Genomic DNA, 22,646 nt, shown 5'->3' on the forward strand with positions numbered 1-22,646 from the left:
GCATTCCGTCTCTCTTGAGGCATGCTGACTCTAGTTCTTGAGAGTCTGAGCCTATTTTGTTAATTGTGTATTAGTTTTGATTTAATAGGTTTAAAAGTACCACAGGGAGAGAGAGATACTGTGCTCTCTGTCACACCAAAAGAAAGACAGAGAAATATATTAACTGTGGTGGGGCTTGATTGTTTGCATTGGGGTGTACAAGCCACACATAACAACCAAGGAAATAGTTGCCACTTTGGAGAGGCGGGCTCATTTTTTATTTGGTGTTGGGATAGACTCAGGAGAATTTGCCATGAAATGTAAAGGGAAAAAAGCAACTTTGAATGTGGACTTTGAGGACAAGTCCAGTTGGACAGTATTTGAGTGGTGTGGTGGGAGGTGGCAGGAAAGTGAAAAACCAGAATCATGATGATAGGGCAAGTGGAGAGGGGTCTCAAAGAGGTGGTGAGCCTAAAAAGCAAAGAGGCTGTGACGGTGTACAGAAAAAGAGAGAGATATTTTATGAGGTTGGAAAAGCTAGTCAATGAATGGACTTGTAGACCAGGGTGAATCATTTCTAAAGTGCACTGTTGCTAGGTGAATGCTTGCTTTGGTGGTAACTATTGATAGATGTGGTTGAACAGCAGTGTAGTTTATCTACAACCCTGGTGGCACAGCTGACATTTTGTCGGGAGGTAGGATACAATGGAGCAAGGTGCTCAGTTGAAGACTGTTCCTGTAGCCTAGCACTCTCAGGAAAAGGCAGGGTTAAGAATGTCAGATGTGTGGTATCAAAGATGGGAACGATTTTGAAGGTGTTAGCAAGCAGCAGTGGTTGTTGGAGGATGAGGCAACTCACAAATGAACATCAAAATGAGCCTCTAAGGTTTCTAGTAGTAGTATTACTGTTATCTTACCAACTCATAGAATAGGTTTAGAAATGGATTATGAATCGCAGTTGGGAAGTGGCATCTTTTGGGTGTCCCTTCCACATTTCCTGCCCACGTTGGGAAATAGTCAATTACCCATGTAGCCTCTGACCTGCTAGCTAGCTAAATTATTACAAAAATAGGAACTCACAACACAGAAGCACACAGCTTGATGACAAGCAAAATAGAGTAGGATATTTCTATAAATATTCATATTTTACAAAAAATCAACCAAATATTTGTTTACCCTACATCCATACTTCCTCTTCTCAAACCTCAATAAGAGTTTACAACAGAACATTTACAGCAAATAGTGAGAATGCATATACAGAAGAGAAACATCTGGACAAAAACAGACAGGAAAAATAGATCACTATTGTATCTATTTGAACCCACAGTTGGGGTGGTAATGGATCACAAAAGGGAAGAACAACCTTTTGACCCCTTCCCCTTTGTGAATTGGGGTAAACCTTGAAAGAGAATAGGAGACCACTGCCAGAAGTCATGGAAACGTTTTTTTAACCATGTTTCTTTTAAGAAAAGTGTGCTGTTTTTTTTTTAAAAAGCTTTATTTAAAAGCAATCACAAACATGGTAACATACTAACCCTTGCAGGCCACCATTCCTGTTATCGTGACCAATTAGAGTGAGTCACAATTTGTGACACACTTAATAAAAATGTATTAGTTAGGTTGGACTGAGATCCACTCCAATTCCTTATTTTGCAAATTGACCTATTAGAACATAGGTTGGTTCACAAAATAAGTTTCTGCTTGCAAAAGAGTAGAGTTACAAATTGCAACTGCCCTTTAGACAACAATGATATTATATGTGACTCCAAATTCTCTACAGCACACATACTGGGGTACAAGATTAGCTTCTGCTTCTGTTTTTGAATTATCAAACTGGGGTCTTGCCTGTCACATTTATGCTGCCTGTCCATCGCAACTCCTTGTTCCACCCATTATATGTACTTTTGTTTGTATTGGATTTTTGTCAAATGAACCTAGCCTCAAAGCAACATGCTCTGTATAGAAGAGAGCGTTTACATTACGGTAGGTGTAGGGAGTGCAGGAATGTGGAAATAGGCGTGAGGCACATAGGTGGCCAAGACAAAGGAAGAGTGACGGTAAGATAATGTGCTTCCAAGAAAACAACAGTGGTGTTCCCTCGGATGGAATGGTGTTTGTTGAAGAAATTAGTTTTCAATTATTTCCACGACTGGAGTAGTAAGCGTACCTGTCACATATGAACTCAGATGGTCTTCTGGGTTCTGGTCACATAGCAGGACAATGTTTTCCATCTCATTTTTCTTCCTTGCATTTCCTCATTTCCATCAGGAAATAATGATGCTGCATGTGGTCCATGTTCAGCCTGAGGTACTGATCTACGTGGACTAATTAGTCTGACCACCTCTTCGTGCGTACTCATACTGTGTGCCACTCTACGCCACTCCTTCCTTCTGAGGTAAGTCTAGAGAATCCCTCGAAACTATTTTAATGTTAATGTTTACTGTGAATGCTCAGTGAAAGTTTGAAAGTTTTATCTCACCAGACTGTAGCACGAGCAGCAGCCTTACGCTGTACCCTAGTCTTGCCTTGTCTCTAAATTGTTGCGCCTTATGAATGATAGCCTTGCCCAGTCCAATGTGTTACTTATAATCCTGCCCAGTGCAGTCTTCAATAACAAGCCTAACATGTGAGTGGCTAAGCCCTAGTCTTATTGACTTTTAAGAGGAATTGATTGCATTATTGACCAGCCCGTCTCCACCTGACTAATTAATAGAACACTTTATTGGTAGATTATGCTTGTTAAGGCCCATATTGATAAGACGTAGCTAAAGAGCAGGAGTAGATTCAAAGATTAGATGTAGCTTTCGTAAAGACACTTACGGCGATCATGATGGTGTTCCAGGAGGTGGAGAACACATCTGTGGAGTTATCTCCTCGGTAATTCTTGTGCAGCTCCCAAAGGAAGTATTCATTAGTAATCTGTGGGGGAAAGAAAAATACATCATCCCTTGAAACTGCATTAATAAACAGAGCCAGCAGCACAGATCTTAAAGAAGCTGAGTCAAAACAAGCTTGAGAAGAGACGTAGGGTACTCAACAGAGATTTGTGGCTAATACTAATGGTGCCACAAATATGGCATTTAATGACTGACAGGTGGACGAAGGGGAACACATGGCTGATGACTTAAAAAAGGCCATCAGTAGGGCAAGTGACATCATACACACTTTAACTTCAGCTGACATTACAGAATCACTTCTTACCCCACCCATAGCCCACTCCAAAGCCTCCTAATAACTGCTCACAGGCAATCAAAAAATTGAAACTACAGAAAGTAAAAAGCATTAGCAAAGCCAATAGCCTAAGAGAGAGCTATTAGCTTTGCCAGTGTGTTTTAGCAATGTTGTACACATATTAGCTGCTGTTCAGCATGGCTAAAAGTTAGTGGTGTAGAGGAGAGAGGAGTAGAGTTGAGTTGTGTAGATTGGAATAGAGTGGAATGGAGTGCAGTTTAGTGGTGTAGAGTGGATAGACATAGGTGCCATAGAGTGTCACTGAGTGGAGTTTCACAAAGTGTTGCATGGTGTAGTGGCGCAGAGTGTCATAGAGTAGAGTGTTGTAGAATGGAGTGGAGTACAAGGGAGTGGCATAGACTGGAGTATCATAGAGTGGAGTAGAGTATTGGAGAATGGAGAAGAGTGTTGTGGCGTAGAGTGGAGCAGCATAGAGTAGAATGGCATAGAGTTGAGTTAAGTAAAATGGCATGAAGTGCTGTAGAGTGTCGTAGAGTGGCATAGAGTAGAGAGTAGAGTGGCAAACAGTTGAGTAGTGGAGAGTTGAGTGGCTTAGAATTGCATAAAGTGGAGTGGCATAGATTGTAGTGGCATAGAATGGAGTAAAGTGGCATAGAGTGGAGTGGCTTAGTGTGGAGTTTTGTAGAGTGGAGTGGTGTGGTGTAGAATGGAGTAAAGTGGTGTGTAGTGGCATAGAATGGCATAGAGTAGAGTGTAATAGAGTGTAATTGTGGAGTGTAGCGTCGTGTAGAGTAGCATAGAGTGGCACAAAGTGTTGCAGAGTGCAGTGGTGTGGAGTAAAGTGGTGTTGAGTGACGTGGAGTGATGTGGAGCAGAGTGTCATCTAGTGGAGTACCGAGTTGTGGAGTAGAGTGTTGCAGAGTAGAGTGGAGTAGAGTGGTATAGACTGGAATTGGATCAAGTGGAGCAGATTGTTGTAATGTGTAGTGTGGCTGAGTGGCATAAAGTGGAGTGGAGTGGAATAGAGTGGAGAGGAGTGCCATATACTGAAGATGGATAACCAATTTTATTTTTCCCTTCTCTCCATATTGCTCAGGTACCTAGATTAAGGTATCTCATCTTTTTGACTTGATTCCTAGTCTACTTAAGAGCAACACGGTCAAGAGCCCCCTTCGGGGAGCCCGACAGGCATTGCAGCGCCGGCCTGTCTAGGAGCTTTCCCGATGATGAAGCTAGTCATCCACTGGGATGCATGAGGGTTCTTGCTCCTGTAGGATTAGGTCCCCCTGAATCCCTCTTATTACTTCCCCCTTTTGGAACAGTGTACCTTTACATGACTATTAGTATTGGGAGACCGTACACTGGACCATTAATATCCCGGTCCCTCCTTCTTTGAATTAGTTGAGTGTAGAAGAGTGTCAGAGAGCGGAGTAGAGTGTCATAGAGTGGAGAGGCATAGAGTGGTATCGAGTGGAGTAGAGTGGCCTATAGTGGAGTAGAGTGTTGTAGAGTGGAATGGTGCAGAATGGTATAGAGTGGAGAGACATCGAATGCAGTAGTGTCATAGAGTGGATTGTAGGTAGATTGTAGTAGAGTGGAGTGGAATAGAGTGTAGTAAAGTGGTGTGGAGTGTCCTAGAGTGGAGTAGAATGCAGGGGCGTGTCGTAGAGTGGAGTGACACAGAGTGGAGTAAAGTGGAGTAGCGTAGAGTGTTGTAGAGCGGAGTGACATAGAATGGAGTAGAGTGGAGTGTATAGTGTGTTATTTAGTGGAATGGTGTAGAGTGGACTGGCACAGAGTGGGGTGTCATAGGGTAGAATGCCAAAGAGTGAAATGGCATAGATTAGATTATAGTAAAGTATAACAGAGTTGAGTGACGTAAAGGTGAGTAAAGTGGAGTTGCGTAGAATGATTAAAGTATTGTGGAGTGGGGTAAAGTGGAGTGTCATGGGGTTGAGTGGCCTACAGTGTAGTACAGTAGAGCAGAGTGGCGTAGAGTGAAAGACTGTTGTATGGAGGTATAGAGTGTCATAGATCTAAGTCATAAAGTGTGGAGTGGTGTACATTGGAGTATAATGTCGTAAAGGGGCACAGAGTGGAGTAAAGTGTTGCAAAGTTCAGTGAAGTAGAGTGGAGTATTCATGATGTGATAGCGCACTGCCATTGCAAGCAACACAGTTTCAACTGAAATTACCATTACATTTACACAGACATAAAACTGTGCAGCACAAAAACAATAATGTGTGTAAATTGGCACCACCTAGTGTATTGATTTGATTGTATTAAAATATTTGTGTCCACCACACATTAGATTTACTAACAATTGTGCTTCATTTGTATTTTCCTAGTTCTGATATTTTCTGAAATATTTGTACAGTTAATTTACTGCCATTTACATTTTGTTGTGTGCCTGAAAAATAACGTCTCCAGCCTTTCCTTTCAAACACTAGTACCCAGCAGTACTGTCCTATAAATCCTCCCACTTTGCAGTTATAGAAAAAAAGGCAAACACCAACCTCCCTAGGAAGATACTTCAGTATTTGAAAACACAGCAAATATGACAAGATAAAAACAAACTTTAAAGGCCTGTTTATTGCTGTTTCACTTCTAAACTCCAGCATGGTTATTTTGGGGGTGTTGCTTCCCTCCCCTACTCTCACAGCCTATGACATGGGTGTGAAATTGAGGAAGAGGATTGTTTAAATTACACTATTAGTAAAGCACACTGGCCAAAATAAACAAGCTCATAAAGAAAATAATGTTCCTCATGCGAGACTGATGAACTGGAGTGGTAGAGATAAGTAGAACAGTCAAGTAGAAAGATATGAAGCAGGAACTTTTTCAAAGAAATACACCACTGCTTCCTGAATTAGCACACAAGAGAGAGAACTGAAAACACATCTACTCTCCTGGAGCGTCTCAAAAAGAACAAGCTATTACGATGCATGGGTCTCACATTTGCTCGAGTTAGAGCTTTTAGCGTTGTAAACTCCTAATCTGACTTTTCTTGCCACATAAATTGAAAACTAAAAGTAAAACAGTTTCACATAAGCGAGCCGATTCACAGCGCCACTGCCGCCATGAGCATCAGCATGAAGAGACACACAAAAGGAAAAAAGACTTCGCTCGCAGACAATCTTATCTGAAAAAGTGCAATTAGCCATGTAACAGGGGCGATGACCAAGGCAGTAACAAAACCTCCCCAAGGAGGGACAAAGGTAAAGCATTTACCACTGATAACAAAAGATTTTTGAAAGGCAAGCCAATGAACGAGTGGTAGTGAAGGGCGTGAGGTGGGCATAGTTAAAAGCCCAAATACATACCAACACGTTGAAAAAGCTGCTCAACCTAAAAAGGAGTTCCCAGAAAGCAAATACAGATGCTAAACAGGCTTTGCTCCATGGGAAGGAAAAAGACATGCTAGACAGCCTAAAACAAATAAAGCCAGCAAATAGAAAGGAAGCAAATGCAAGTTACAAAACACAAAGCCAATGTTAAGCAATGGGAGGAATACATTCCTAGAAAAGGCTTCAACATGTTCCCAATGTGTCTTTGCAAACGGACAGTTGCGCTGTCTGATAGGCTTTGACCTAAAAAGGCTGCTTTTTTGAGGAGAAAAAAGAAATAAAGAATTGTAATTCATTGAGTGGACTTCCCCATGCTGCTGATAGGGATACCATCCACTGTAAAAGTATCCTTTCATATGTAGACAAGTGCACCAACTCTACAAAACACTCCTTATGGATCAAGACCATTAGCAGCATTAGATTAAAGTTAAAAAAAATGCAAGTGCTAGAATGTGGATAGCGCTGGTTGCGTCATAAAGCTTTTTTTCTACTTTCTGTCATGCTGCACAGCAGTCACACTACTGAACAAAGTGACAAAAAAATATTGACAGAACCAATAGCTCTCTCAGAGAAGAGACATTATTGGCTTTGCCAATGCTTATTTATTTGGCACCTTTGCCAAATTTCAAAATCGGTTGTTTTCCTTCAGCGATTCACATTCCACCAAAAAAGAACATACCCCACCAAGTAGAAATAAGAGACGAGTATCTGAGTGAGCGAGAATTCGTAAGATCTCTAAAGATGGCCTGGGCCTTTTAGAAGAGAATTCTGTGAGTGGGGAGGTGGGAGTCTTAACAGTCTTAACAGCCACATGACTTGCACGAAGGGCTATATGATTGAATATGATAACTGCCTGATAACCAACAGTGCGTTTTCCTGCTAAAGCAGGAAATTATTAAACAGGGAAGAAATCCTGCTGCTTTCCTGGGCACTTGAAGATGACCGGGGCCCAGTGATGAATATGCCTGTGAAAATGTGCAAAGCGTTGCCTACGTGCCTACGTGGGTGGATGTACAATGGTATGGCAAGCCTGGTGTGAAATTGAAGCTGGTTGGCCCAACTTCCGATGGTCTTCCCACAATAGGGCAAGACTGGTTATTATCATCATGCCATGAATGAACGAAGGGACTGAAAGAAATATTTGATCCAACACATGTTCTCCCTTCTTCTCACAAATATGAAAATGGTGTGAAGTTTTGGTTAAGCCGTGGTCCAACTGTGCAAGATTCTACGAGTCAGCAATTCCCTTGTGGGATGCACTGACCCTCACCCACCTGGGTGGCATGCTTCATCACTGGTTTGTGCTCCTTGTTGGGTGGATGGTGCAATACCTGGCAGGCCTTGTGTGGGGGCACTTTGACAGAGACCTTTTATCATTGTGGTGCAGCTGGGCCAAAAGTGGATCCTATGGCATGTCTGAAGCAGGCTGGTATGGGTAGATAGTAAGGGGTTATACAATTGACTATTGATGATGAAGCAAGCCACCTCGGTGGGTGAAAGTCGGGGAATCCTGAAAGGTCCATTGCAACCTGAATGGCAGGCTTGCAGAATCTTCTACTATTGGACTACTGCTTAAATGGAACTTTATACCATTTCTCATCTTGCAGTTGGTAGCTGATGACATAACCATAAAGTGGCGGGGGCTAACAGTTCTTGGGCAAATGAAAGAGGCATCGAAAACCATTTTAGTCTAATGGAGTCACTTTTAATGACATGGTCCGAACTCATGTCAAACTGTCATATGGGGCAATAGATTAGAAAAGTAAGGGCCACATTTACAAGGAAGTGGCGCAGGGCCGCACTGTGCCAAAATCAACAGTGCTGCACTGCGTCAGTTCTGAAACGCAGGGATGCATCATATTTACAAAAATACTGTGCACCCCAGTGTTTCCCCTAGCGCTGGAGCTACATTTAGCTGCCAATGCCAATGCAGGCATCCTTGCACCATAGTGCAAGAGTGTCTGCGTTGAAGGGAATGATTGTTTATGTGCAGGAAGTTATTTTCCTGCACGTAAACAATCTGCAATGGTGATTTGGCATTTTTATGTGTGCTACAGAATGCAAGACACATATAAGTAGCAAATCATCGTTATTGAATGATTGTTTATGTGCTGGAAGGGACACCCTCCCGCACATAAACAATCGTTAATGGCCTTTTGCTCTTTCTATTACAACTTCCACCACTCGCTTGACCATGCCATGCAAGATGCTGTGAGCGAGTGAGAGAGTGTCAGTGAGAGTGAGGGAGTGAGTGCGAGCAAGTGAGAGTGAATGAGTAAGTGAGTCAGTCTAACATTGAGTAATGCTGTCATGCATGCTTTTTAGGCGTTGTCTGGTCAATGTGGTCAGTAGTCTTTCATTTTGTCGCACAACATTTTAACAAGAGATAATTCTATAAGGGCACCTACCTGCTTTTTGTAGGTGAGGGCGAAGATAGTGCCAACGAGCTCCACAATAAACATCACCAGCAGAAGCACGAAGAACTGAAAGAAAGAGGCAGCCCTGTTATCCACTGGGTTGATCTTTCGTTTTACGCAGAAAGGGTATGTCCAAGTGTCACTTACGTTTCTAGAATAATAATTTGTTCACAAATTACTTGTTTTTTTTAAATCCCACACAGCGCAATAATTTCACGTCTTTCTGTGTTTTATGTCAATTTAATTCCGAAGCCCAGATTTACATAGACGTCACGCAACACGCAGCAGCAAGTAAAGCTACTGTGTTGCGTGTTGCGTGACGGAGGACAGCAGAACAGAGCCTCACCTGCTAGCAAACAGTGCTAATTTCTTAGGTGAAAAGGCTTTGTGAGGAATCCCTAGCTTATCCTTTTTCACGTGGCACAACCAGGAAGGTAACCGTGAGACAATGCAGCATAGGGTACACAAACAGCAACTTTACAGTTACCAAATAAACAAATTCAGTTTGCCAAATCATTTAGTTAAAAGAATGCAATTTCAATTATCCAAATGATACAAAAACAGAATAGTTCTCATGGATCATGGGTAAGTAAGAATTGGAATTCTTTTTAAAACCAAATGTGTTGCCTGAGATTCTCAGAAATGGCCACGAAAGAGCAGAAGGGCGTGTTTATGTCACTAAAATAAAGCAAAACCCTGTTTAAAAGAGAATAGTTTCTGGAAGATGCTGTCCTCTAAAACCATAATTTCACTGACTTGTAGAAGCCAATGTTCTTTTCTTGTTTAAACGTAGTGTGTGGATAAACGTCCAGACATCCATCACTAGGTCTGTAATTTGATCCCTAGTCCTCCAACCGGCCATGGGTTCAAGTATCAGTCAGATCCATTGACATAAAACCAAGCCCGTGCTTTCGCTGTGCTTTTTCCAGATAGACAATGCTGCCTCTGTCACTGGGATCTCTGCGCTTTCAAATTCTCAGGGAAAGAAGCTCCAAAGCTAGCAGGCTTCACTTATTCACGACCCGGAACTTCTTCTTCTCGGGGGTCAGCCAGCGCTATCCTCCCTAGTGGAACTCTCCCTGTAGATGTTCTTCAGGTCTCTTCTTCTGTCTCAATCACCTCTCAGCCTAGAAGACTAGACCCCTCCACTGTGAATCAAGTTCTCACACTAAGGGGTACATTTAGCAATGTTTTGCCACCACGCTCATGTGCTACAATACAATGTAAAACGTAGCTTCGATTTGCCACATTTAAAAGTGCAAAATTATGTTGCGTGCAAGAGCAAGCAATAATGTTGTCACCGCTTTAACTGTCTATATTTGATCACACTTTGATAGAGTACCTGACCTAGTTAGGCACAAAACTAAAAGGTGGACCTGTGCCTCGCTGATATTTCTTTACCTCCCTGTGCAAATTCCTCACAACGCAAGCACATTCCATCCCTTACACCTTAAAGTTAAAAATTAGATCTCTTTATGAAGGCCACCTTAGTATCATGTATAATAACTGTCTTTAGCAACTAATGGCTTTTAATTTACTTTATTGACTATAGGTTACAAGAACATCCTTTCAACGTATTTCCTAACTGGAGCTAGCACAAATTCAGTTTTTAGCAAACTACAATAGAAAAGATAGCAGCTGCCTGCACCAACATATTTATAAGCATAACAAGTACATCGAAGCTACCTATTTAAATGTAAACCTGTGCACAACTTTCATTTCATATTTAAGGACTGCACCACTGGGCCTAACTTCCACAGCACAATTACAGCTGACTTAGTGTTATATGTGGTAATAATATAGATATTTTGTTTTCGTTTTGAAATCAAGGCCTATTGTAAGCGGCTTGATGTTTTACCTGAGTTCATATTTGCAGGTTTTGCTTAAAAGGTGAGTGGGGAAAGCTTTCTCTGTAGGCTCACCTTTCGAATTTTACTTTAAGACAGCCTGTGCCATTATGGAAAATTGAGGTCCTTCAGAGTATCCGTGCAGAGAGCTGGTACCTTCTTTTTTATCTGGGTGTACCACAGCAAAAGGCCACGCTCACAACGACAAAGGTCATGTTCCACAATACACAAACACATGCCATCAACACAAACACGTCTGCGCGCTACATGGAAACCCTGTACACTATAGAAAAGGTCTTCCCTGCCATAAAGAGCACTTGTCCTTCATGGAGAATACCCTATTTACCACGGAGAAGGCCATATGCTGAACGGGAAAGCCCACCACTGTGGTGAAATCATCGTCCATCATTATAAATGTCCCGTCTAAATTACTGAAGGTCCTGTCCACCATGTACAATGTAAAACTATTGGAAGGCCATTTCCAGCTTAGAGCAGATGTTCTCCACCTCTGAGAAGGTAATTTCTACCACAGAAGAGGTACTGTCCATCACGGAGAAGGCTTTGCCACCATGTAGAAGTTCCTGTTTTCTATCAAAAAGCACTGCCCACTTTGCAGAAGGCCCTGTCCTCTATACAGAAGGCATCGTCCACCATGTAGATGTCCGCGGCAAAAGCAAAGCAAAATATAAACGCTGTGGGATAGCGTAACTGGATGGACGGAATGCAGAACCAATCAAACATTCACCCCCAGTCACAGATCTGGGTTTAATCCATCCATTATTTTGCTCACCATGCCACCCCAGTTTGAACCCAGCCATATGCAAATCAGTCTTGACCCTGTTCCTCATGGGAACAGTCCAGCCCGAACTGCCAGGCCAGGTTCTCCCTGGACCGGAAACAAGTATCCTGGGACCGGTTTCGGGGTTTCACCCCTCATCAGCCAGGCTAGCTTGAATCCAGTGGCACAGTGAGCCCGGGACCCACGTCTGGGCATACCCGGCGCACTTAGGGCGGCAAAAGCAAAGCAAAATATAAACGCTGTGGGATAGTGTAACTGGATGGACGGAATGCGGAACCAATCAAACATTCTCCCCCAGTCACAGATCTGGGTTTAATCCATCCATTATTTTGCTCACCATGCCACCCCAGTTTGAACCCAGCCATATGCAAATCAGTCTTGACCCTGTTCCTCATGGGAACAGTCCAGCCTGAACTGCCAGGCCAGGTTCTCCCTGGACCGGAAACAAGTATCCTGGGACCGGTTTCGGGGTTTCACCCCTCATCAGCCAGACTAGCTTGAATCCAGTGGCACAGTGAGCCCGGGACCCACGTCTGGGCATACCTGGCAAACTTAGGGCGGCAAAAGCAAAGCAAAATATAAACGCTGTGGGATAGCGTAACTGGATGGACGGAATGCGGAACCAATCAAACATTCACCCCCAGTCACAGATCTGGGTTTAATCCATCCATTATTTTGCTCACCATGCCACCCTAGTTTGAACCCAGCCATATGCAAATCAGTCTTGACCCTGTTCCTCATGGGAACAGTCCAGCCCGAACTGCCAGGCCAGGTTCTCCCTGGACCGGAAACAAGTATCTTGGGACCGGTTTCGGGGTTTCACCCCTCATCGGCCAGGCTAGCTTGAATCCAGTGGCACAGTGAGCCCGGGACCCACGTCTGGGCATACCCGGCACACTTAGGGCGGCAAAAGCAAAGCAAAATATAAACGCTGTGGGATAGCGTAACTGGATGGACGGAATGCGGAACCAATCAAACATTCACCCCCAGTCACAGATCTGGGTTTAATCCATCCATTATTTTGCTCACCATGCCACCCCAGTTTGAACCCAGCCATATGCAAATCAGTCTTGACCCTGTTCCTCATGGGAACAGTCCAGCCGAACTGCCAGGCCAGGTTCTCCCTGGACCGGAAACAAGTATCCTGGGACCGGTTTCGGGGTTTCACCCCTCATCAGCCAGGCTAGCTTGAATCCAGTGGCACAGTGAGCCCGGGACCCACGTCTGGGCATACCCGGCGCACTTAGGGCGGCAAAAGCAAAGCAAAATATAAACGCTGTGGGATAGCGTAACTGGATGGACGGAATGCGGAACCAATCAAACATTCACCCCCAGTCACAGATCTGGGTTTAATCCATCCATTATTTTGCTCACCATGCCACCCCAGTTGGAACCCAGCCATATGCAAATCAGTCTTGACCCTGTTCCTCATGGGAACAGTCCAGCCCGAACTGCCAGGCCAGGTTCTCCCTGGACCGGAAACAAGTATCCTGGGACCGGTTTCGGGGTTTCACCCCTCATCAGCCAGGCTAGCTTGAATCCAGTGGCACAGTGAGCCCGGGACCCACGTCTGGGCATACCCGGCGCACTTAGGGCGGCAAAAGCAAAGCAAAATATAAACGCTGTGGGATAGCGTAACTGGATGGACGGAATGCGGAACCAATCAAACATTCACCCCCAGTCACAGATCTGGGTTTAATCCATCCATTATTTTGCTCACCATGCCACCCCAGTTTGAACCCAGCCATATGCAAATCAGTCTTGACCCTGTTCCTCATGGGAACAGTCCAACCCGAACTGCCAGGCCAGGTTCTCCCTGGACCGGAAACAAGTATCCTGGGACCGGTTTCGGGGTTTCACCCCTCATCAGCCAGGCTAGCTTGAATCCAGTGGCACAGTGAGCCCGGGACCCACGTCTGGGCATACCCGGCGCACTTAGGGCGGCAAAAGCAAAGCAAAATATAAACGCTGTGGGATAGCGTAAGTGGATGGACGGAATGCGGAACCAATCAAACATTCACCCCCAGTCACAGATCTGGGTTTAATCCATCCATTATTTTGCTCACCATGCCACCCCAGTTTGAACCCAGCCATATGCAAATCAGTCTTGACCCTGTTCCTCATGGGAACAGTCCAGCCGAACTGCCAGGCCAGGTTCTCCCTGGACCGGAAACAAGTATCCTGGGACCGGTTTCGGGGTTTCACCCCTCATCAGCCAGGCTAGCTTGAATCCAGTGGCACAGTGAGCCCGGGACCCACGTCTGGGCATACCCGGCGCACTTAGGGCGGCAAAAGCAAAGCAAAATATAAACGCTGTGGGATAGCGTAACTGGATGGACGGAATGCGGAACCAATCAAACATTCACCCCCAGTCACAGATCTGGGTTTAATCCATCCATTATTTTGCTCACCATGCCACCCCAGTTTGAACCCAGCCATATGCAAATCAGTCTTGACCCTGTTCCTCATGGGAACAGTCCAGCCCGAACTGCCAGGCCAGGTTCTCCCTAGACCGGAAACAAGTATCCTGGGACCGGTTTCGGGGTGTCACCCCTCATCAGCCAGGCTAGCTTGAATCCAGTGGCACAGTGAGCCCGGGACCCACGTCTGGGCATACCCGGCGCACTTAGGGCGGCAAAAGCAAAGCAAAATATAAACGCTGTGGGATAGCGTAACTGGATGGACGGAATGCGGAACCAATCAAACATTCACCCCCAGTCACAGATCTGGGTTTAATCCATCCATTATTTTGCTCACCATGCCACCCCAGTTTGAACCCAGCCATATGCAAATCAGTCTTGACCCTGTTCCTCATGGGAACAGTCCAGCCCGAACTGCCAGGCCAGGTTCTCCCTGGACCGGAAACAAGTATCCTGGTACCGGTTTCGGGGTTTCACCCCTCATCAGCCAGGCTAGCTTGAATCCAGTGGCACAGTGAGCCCGGGACCCACGTCTGGGCATACCCGGCGCACTTAGGGCGGCAAAAGCAAAGCAAAATATAAACGCTGTGGGATAGCGTAACTGGATGGACGGAATGCGGAACCAATCAAACATTCACCCCCAGTCACAGATCTGGGTTTAATCCATCCATTATTTTGCTCACCATGGCACCCCAGTTTGAACACAGCCATATGCAAATCATTCTTGACCCTGTTCCTCATGGGAACAGTCCAGCCCGAACTGCCAGGCCAGGTTCTCCCTGGACCGGAAACAAGTATCCTGGGACCGGTTTCGGGGTTTCACCTGCAACCTTGGAGAATGGAGCAATTTGTAACCAGTGAACAGAGGTCCCATCAGATACAAAAGGACATGTTCATCACGTAGAAGGCTTAGGTCAGTATGGAGATAGACCTGCCTCCAAGGTCTCTGATGGAAAAGCGTCCAAATATCTTTGAGTAGGTCTGGGTCACCTCGTAAAAGGCACATGATTATTGTATTCTGGAAAATAACAAGTCATTTATATGGTACAATAGCTGAAATGAACCCCCAGATGGCTCTGTTTAGCAAAGTGAGAACTTGCAGATTAAGAACCTGTTTTTTTGCAGCAGGTCTACATTGATGTCTACAATTCCTATAACGATAAATATTATTTTCCGACCATAATCCACTTTGATTTTAGCTAAATATACTTTCACTAAACTCTGCCCTAGTATCCCAATGTTATTATTTTTTCCTTCCAAAAGATGTCCCCCAAGCACGATTCTCACTAGACTTCCCAACCAGTGGTCCAGTAGCCCAGCTCCCAAAGCACATGACAGACACACATGAAATGTGACTCACTGCCTTTTTTTCTGAGCCCACAAAAAGCATTCTCTCTCTCTCTCTTTGTGCACATAAATCATATTTCATTTAAGAAGTCATGCTTTGGATCCATACACTTACTGCCATTAACAGGACCTTGTTCTCCCGGATCGCCCCAAAGCACCCCAGGAACCCCAGGAGGGACAGGGCCACTCCAACCATGAGGATGATGAAGGCTCCGGTTGTCAGCAAAGGGTTAGAAGTCACGATGCTCTGAAAGCCGTCCGGGTCCGCAACAACCCAAATACCAACTGCGAGGAGACATATCCCGCCGATCTATGACAAAAAGCAAGAATATTTCAGGATCAGGCGAAGAGGCCCTTTGACAGCCGAGTCCAGTCCTATTTGTTCTTATGAAGCGTGGCCACGAGGCACACTCCATCGAGGAGTGAGGTGAGGTTGAGCAAAACTGTAGCACACTAGTAGTAAGTAAGTAATTCATTTATTGTATAAATGAAAAGATTACAATAATAGCAATTATAACGCGCAAGGTTTACACACATTATTAAATGTTGACACTAAATTATGGGACCATAACCTAATTAAAATCAACATTAAACATGAATTAATCCGAATCTAAACAGAAATAATTTCATTCAGCGTACAAATAATATTGATGCAGTTTACACCTTATTAAAAACATCCTTAGCATTGTTATTGTAATAGGGTTCCAAACCCAACCACAATATTGAACGATCGATCCAATTCTTACCCTAATATCTCTGACACTATCCTCTTTTTCAGCAACTACTTCAATAGACTCCTTGTTAACATTTTAAGAAACTGTAGGAACTCATTTTCATATGCACAGAAAAAAATCCCATAAAAAGTGTAAAAAACTATACTTTGTAATCAATTATAATAATGGAATACATAAATATAGATACAGTGAAAATTTGTAGCCAGGTATAAAATCAGGTGCCCGAATCAAGTAGATAAAGTTTTATAAGCCTGGTCTAAAACTTTTGTTAGAGATAATAGTGCACAATCCTCCCTTAGACTAAAACAGTATCTAACAGCCCTTGTGGTTGATCTAATATTTGTCTTATTGAACATAGGTCACAAGTAATTTCTTCTCAAATGGAAAAGTCTGTGGCAACTACATAAAATGTGAAGGAGGGATTCTGTTATGTGTCCACAAAGTAGGCAAGCAATGTTATCTTTAAATACTCGTTTCCATTTCCTCTCAACATCATAAATCGAAATATAAACCAGTCTGAATCTTAAAAATGTCATCTTAACATACCCAGGCAGGTTTGAACCAAGATACTCTTCACTCGGCAAGGAAAAGGTATCAAAAACTAGGTCAATATGATTGTTTAGTTTGGCTTGAGCTAAATTAGAGCCCCTCTGGCTAACACTGAAAGTTACTCGTAAGAGACTTTTCCGAGCCATGGGATTTAATGGTATCTGCGACTCTACATCAGATAGTTTATATCTTCCCACAATTGAGGGTACAGCTTGCAACTCTAAATCGTCATATGTAGGTTCCCTCATTTCCTGATGGATTAGAAATTTCAGAGATTATGGGTCCGCTCTAACACAATCACAGAAGTAATTCACAGTGCTTCTGTGATGGAGTGATGTTAAAGATTTTAGACTTAGTTCTAGCCCGGTGACACAGTGAGGAGTAACTGTATGAAGGTGAAAGAGGTTTCAACCATATTGCATAAAAGTTTTGTTGAGATTGGCAATGATCTTCTGATTTAGTGCTGGAGAAGCATTCAGCAAGTATGGAATAAGTTTCATATTTAATACTTTCAAAGCTGGCTTGATTGCTTTGCTGGCGAATAATTTTACAAATCTAGTGACAGATTTAGTAATCATAGCTGATTTATGCTTCCTGATGGTTAAGCCATGATAACTTGCTGTTGAATGTGATCCCAAGGTGGTCATAGTGTTTAACTATTTAAATCGTAGCATCTCTAAGGATCAACCTCGTGAACTTAGGTTTCTTCCCAAAATTCATAATCCCACTAGTGACCACATTAACTAAAACCTTGCAAAGGAGCTTGCACAAACAACATCAGCATTGCGCATGTGGGCCTTTACAGTGAAGAGTAAATTGATGTACGTGCAAAACTTTAGTAAATGTGGTGATATGTATCAGTAGAACTTGGGGAAAAATCACACGTAAAGAGAAACCCAGTCAAAACAAGCAAAGAGGTCTCCTGAAAGAGGCCTCCTGAACTGCGGTAGGTATGAAATGGAACTGTTAGGACGGCGTTAATTGCTAATCGGAATAAATGAGTCCTGCAACCAAAAAGGACAGCAGAGTTGACCTTTGTGTAATGTGATTTCATTCGTTCAATGGATAATAGATTTAGTGGGATGTTTTTGTGACTTTACTAAGTGGCAAAAATCAGTTGCGTTTCAAGCACTGTAGGAAAACAATGGGCATTTGATCTGAATGTGCTCTGCTTTACATTGTCAACCGGATGTGTCCTCGATGGCTGTTTGTTCAGAACACATATCTGGTACCCTTACGAATTGTGCCCCTTATAAGTGATAAAAGGAAGGTGCATGCCCTTTCTATGGATTCTCTGAATTTGGGTGTATACATTTTTATCCAATGCCTTCATCCATTAGTAATTTCTTGGTTTAGGGGGCAGAACATTCGCGTGGCTCCCCTTTATGCACCTGCTTCAGAGAAGTAATGGATCTTTGTTCATCAAGAGACGCTATACAGAGGTTCGTCCAGCAGATGTCAGCCTTGCACCGTAAAAATGACGCGTTAGTCGAATTTGAAAATGGAAGCACTCCAGAGTTCACGTTCTTTCTCACTGGGTTAGCAATTCTGCATTAGTACTTCTTACACCCCGTGAAATAATGATACTGTGGGTAGCGGTAATTCAGGGATGCAGGAATGTGGTGGTATTCTGAGAAGGACCCTCAGTAGCCCCTTAGAAATGGGAAATGGCTGCTTGAATCGTGCCGCTGCACCCAATACACGTGCAATTCTCCATTTTCAGCCATTTTCCTTCTTGAGAATTTTGCCAGTTTATAGCTGTTGGAACGTCCGGTTTGGAACGCCGGAATGGCGGCATTCCTGCATCTCTTATCTTATAATTATTGATTCTGCTGGCAGATAGCTTTACTGGACGTCAGGAATTACTCAGTACTCAAAATGAGGGCCCAAGTTTGGAAAATGTATTGATCTGTTTGAACATGGAAGGTAATAATGGTAAAATTATAAAATGCATTGGCTTCCAGAGTGTCAAAGTCTCTTAATACAAGGGTGCCCATGTCAGTACTGACATCTGAAGGATTCTAGCGACCCCCAACACATATTCATTATACAAGCAAATGCCACCCTGGCTTTTGAATACTTTGCTCTGATCTGAAGCCTGTCCAAAGGCATGGAATGCACAAAAGACTTCCCGTACTGTCTTGCTGAGAGAACTTGACAGCTAAAACCGGCTGAAAACTGCTAGATGATGTCACCAAGATTGTGTCTATCTTCACCAGTATGTGACTAACAGTCATAGGGATTGTAATTACCACAATGCTTGCAGCTTTGTTAAATAAAAGACAGGCATAAAAACGAAAACCTTTCAGTGTCGCCGTTTAGTCGTCTGCCCGTTTTAATTGCACCATTTTTTTCTGCGCTAGGTTGGGAAATGTTTGGTACTTGTCGCTGCTCGTGTAATTTGTGAGCCCCTTTCACAGGATGGGTGATGTTGGGGGCATAATATTATCACCGTTAGCTCTCTGCTAGCTGACATTGCACAGTATTTAGTGGAGTTTAAGCTCAGCTGTGTGGGGATCATTCGCTAGGGCGGCTGGTGTGGTGTTGACAGTCTTTAGGTGTCTGGGTGAGTTCCGGTTGTGGGAGAGTGTTCATAATGGGGTATGACTGACAGCTCTAGAGCTGAGGATAAAGGCAGCCTGGCCTGTCTTCAGCGCGCCCATAGTGATGGGTCAGATGTACCATTTGTACTTACTAATCCTGATTATTTACAACAAAATCATTGTTGCTACTTATTTATAGCAAACAAGCACTCTTTGTTTGGGTATTCATTTGTTGTTGTGTGATATGCCTGGATGCAAAACCTGAAAACGTACCAACGGCACCTAAACGCTGGCGAGGCAGCATGACGAGTAAAGTACAGGATTGTAGTTCACATGTCTTGAGTCACACCCTTAATTATTCAGGCCATGAACCTTTTACGGAAATTCCCCTCCCTCACCACCCTCCATCTTTTTCACCCTACTTAAAGCACTGTGGTCCACTATAGGCTACTGCCACGGACAGCTAAAAGCATTGCAGTAGGCAAGAACTGCAAATTGTGTTGTTATTTTGTAAACTGTGGGGCACTCGGAGTCAAATTTAGAAACTATGGAATACAAATAAGGGGCAGCTGCTTTGCTCCTCTGCGAAACTCACTCTGCAGCATCTCTTGAGGGACAGGACCACAGCTGGTGTTGTGTGTAAGGGGGGGGTGCACTTCAGTGAAAGAAATCTGGGAGCACGACCTCATGTATTGTGTCACCCCGAAGGGTCCCAGGGCTCTTGCGGCCTCTGTACCAACTTAAAAAGTGGAGCTGCAGTATTTCTTCCCTGTCAAAGTTGATACAAACGTTGTGCATCCGTTTGCTCCCTGTTGAAATAGATCCCAATATCCTTGTAGTGTCCTGCTGGACACATTTTAGTGTTTTCCCAGCCACTCGGCTGAGGGCTGGCCCTACATCTACACCCCACACCCACCCAACACAGGCGCCGCCGGTCAGGTGTATCCTGCTAATAAAAAGGGCTGGGTGCACTGCCCGTCGCCAGTTACTAGCACCATGCCACTGTGTCTGCGTCACGTTATTTCTGTAGCATGAGGGCCTAGGGCCCCCAACACTACAATCCTCAGCTTTTCTAGGAGTCAAGCTCAAAGGGAGAACCAGCATGGAGTGCATAGGGCGGAAGCAACGTGCAGCGCATGTGCTGTTTAGTAGACATAAGCATTAACATTTTCACATGGAACTGTTTGAAAGGGCCACCAACCAATACTTGATGAAGATTTTATTGTGCGACAGACACTCCCACATAAAGGCCCGTATTTATACTTTTTGACGCTAAACTGCGCTAACGCAGTTTAGCGTCAAAAAGTTTAGCGCCGGCTAACGCCATTCTGAAGCGCCATGCGGGCGCCGTATTTATTGAATGGCGTTAGCCGGCGCTAGCAGACCGGCGCTGCCTGGTGTGCGTGGAAAAAAACCACGTACACCAGGCAGCGCCGGCGTTGGGGAAAATGGTGTTAGGGCGTCTTAAAAATGGTGCAAGTCAGGTTGACGCAAAAAAATCGCCTCCACCCGATTTGCACCATTTTTAACGATGCCCAGACGCCATTTACATGACTCCTGTCTTAGTAAAGACAGGAGTCATGCCCCCTTGCCCAATGGCCATGCCCAGGGGACTTATGTCCCCTGGGTATGGTCATTGGGCATTGAGGCATGTAGGGGGGCACAAATCAGGCCCCCTATGGCAAAAAAAATATTAAAAAAATAAAAATTTATACTTACCTGAACTTACCTGAATGTCCCTGGGATGGGTCCCTCCATCCTTGGGTGTCCTCCTGGGGTGGGCAAGGGTGGCAGGGGGGGTCCCTGGGGGCATGGGAGGGCAGCTGTGGGCTCATTTTGAGCCCACAGGTCCCTTAACGCCTGCCCTGACCCAGGCGTTAAAAAGAGGCGCAAATGCGGGGTTTTTTGCCCCGCCTACTCCTGGGCGTGATTTTTGCCCGGGAGTATAAATACGACGCATTTGTGTCGCAGTCATTTTTTTGGACAGGAACGCCTACCTTGCATCTCATTAACGCAAGGAAGGCGTTCACGCAAAAAAATGACGCTCTTTCCTCATACTTTGGCGCTAGACGCGTCTAACGCCAAAGTATAAATATGGCGTAAGTTTTGCGCTGAATTTGCGTTGAAAAAAACGACGCTAATTCGGCGCAAACGGAGTATAAATATGCCCCAAAGTGTGTTGGTGATTCCTGCAGTGAATTGTCCTAGAACAGTCGCCAGACAGTCCCTATAGCAATCAAGCTAGAAATGTCCCTATTTTCCTCCTTTTTCATTCATCCCTTGCTTTGCATGTCTTTTATTTCAAGACTTTCCACCTTATTTAGTGTCTGAAGGGTCCTAAGCCCCGCCACCCTGCGCCTTCAGAGGAGCGGCTGATATAAAGACATTGGAACTTTGTTAAGCAGCCCTCACATTCCATGCGGTCTCTCAGCAAATGTGTTTGATTTTGAAAAATAAACTTCTAAGGATCTGCTAATATGTGTTTTCAGTTGAAAAGGTAAAGCCTGATCCACAATAACAATAATAGCCTGGCTAGGTCGATCTCCAAATGTACGGATGTAAATGTGATAGATGAATGTTCACTTCTCGCTGGTTTCCCTCCATCCCTCCTGACACGAGTAATTGTACGTAGCTAATAACGTTTTGCAGTCCCGATTGCACAGACCACTTTATTATTGCAATAAGGCATTTTCTTTGCTACATGAATATGAGCTGCATAATATTTCAAGAAATTAATTAGAAAATAAATGCTTACAAAAATGAGCACGTTGAAGACGAACATGAGGTATTTCATAACAATCAAGACTCCCATGGTGGTGGCCGGGCTTCACCTGGGAAGAAAGAACAGGGATCCAGGTCATACTGGAAGATTTCAGTGGTTTTTTAATTCATAAAATGTACACAATATTCAAAATAAATAAGTGGGCTCGTCCTTTCTCTAGAGGCGTACGTGTGTGTGCGCGCACATGTGCGCATGTGCCATAACTTGTACATATATGCATTTGCAGCCCACGGGTCACTGCGTGGAATCTAGGCAGAATCTGCTTGCTCCATTAGTGGTTCCGTGGGGTAGACAGTAAAGTAAGGAAATAATCCATTCTGTTTTTAATTTTATAAATAAAAACGGTGGTTCAGGCATTTAAATTCATCCAGTCGTATGTATCTACATTTCTCACAGCTGGTTACACAAATTACATACAGAAGAGAAAACAACTTTCAATCTAAAAACAGGAAGGTCATTACTATGCTAGGCCCGGGCACTTGAAGGAAATACTTATATATCTGTTTTCTGAGAACAACCTTCTTTCTAACTTCACTAGTTCTCCAACTGGTTTGTCAGTCAGTATCCAGTCATGGCATTAAAGATGCTCACCTTGAGGGAAGAGTTGTTTCCCTCCTGGTACCTAATGCAACATTTCAAAGATTTCCGCCAAACATATGAAACACAATCACTATTTTTAAGCAAAGATGA

General features: G+C 44.0%; 1 protein-coding gene across 1 annotated transcript in view; it reads right to left on the bottom strand.

The window, feature by feature from the left end:
- Positions 1-22,115, bottom strand: part of LOC138302014 (tetraspanin-18-like) — a 162,612-nt gene extending 140,497 nt beyond the window's left edge. The window contains exons 1-4 of the mRNA XM_069242436.1: positions 21,930-22,115; positions 15,464-15,658; positions 8,927-9,001; positions 2,800-2,898 (exon numbers count right to left, since the gene is read on the bottom strand). Of these exons, the coding sequence (XP_069098537.1) occupies positions 2,800-2,898; positions 8,927-9,001; positions 15,464-15,658; positions 21,930-21,986 (426 nt within the window). The 5' untranslated portion in view covers positions 21,987-22,115. The remainder of the gene's footprint in view (positions 1-2,799; positions 2,899-8,926; positions 9,002-15,463; positions 15,659-21,929) is intronic.
- Positions 22,116-22,646: the final 531 nt, after the last annotated feature.

This window comes from Pleurodeles waltl, chromosome 6 (genome assembly GCF_031143425.1).
Source record: "Pleurodeles waltl isolate 20211129_DDA chromosome 6, aPleWal1.hap1.20221129, whole genome shotgun sequence".
Lineage (NCBI taxonomy): Eukaryota > Metazoa > Chordata > Amphibia > Caudata > Salamandridae > Pleurodeles > Pleurodeles waltl.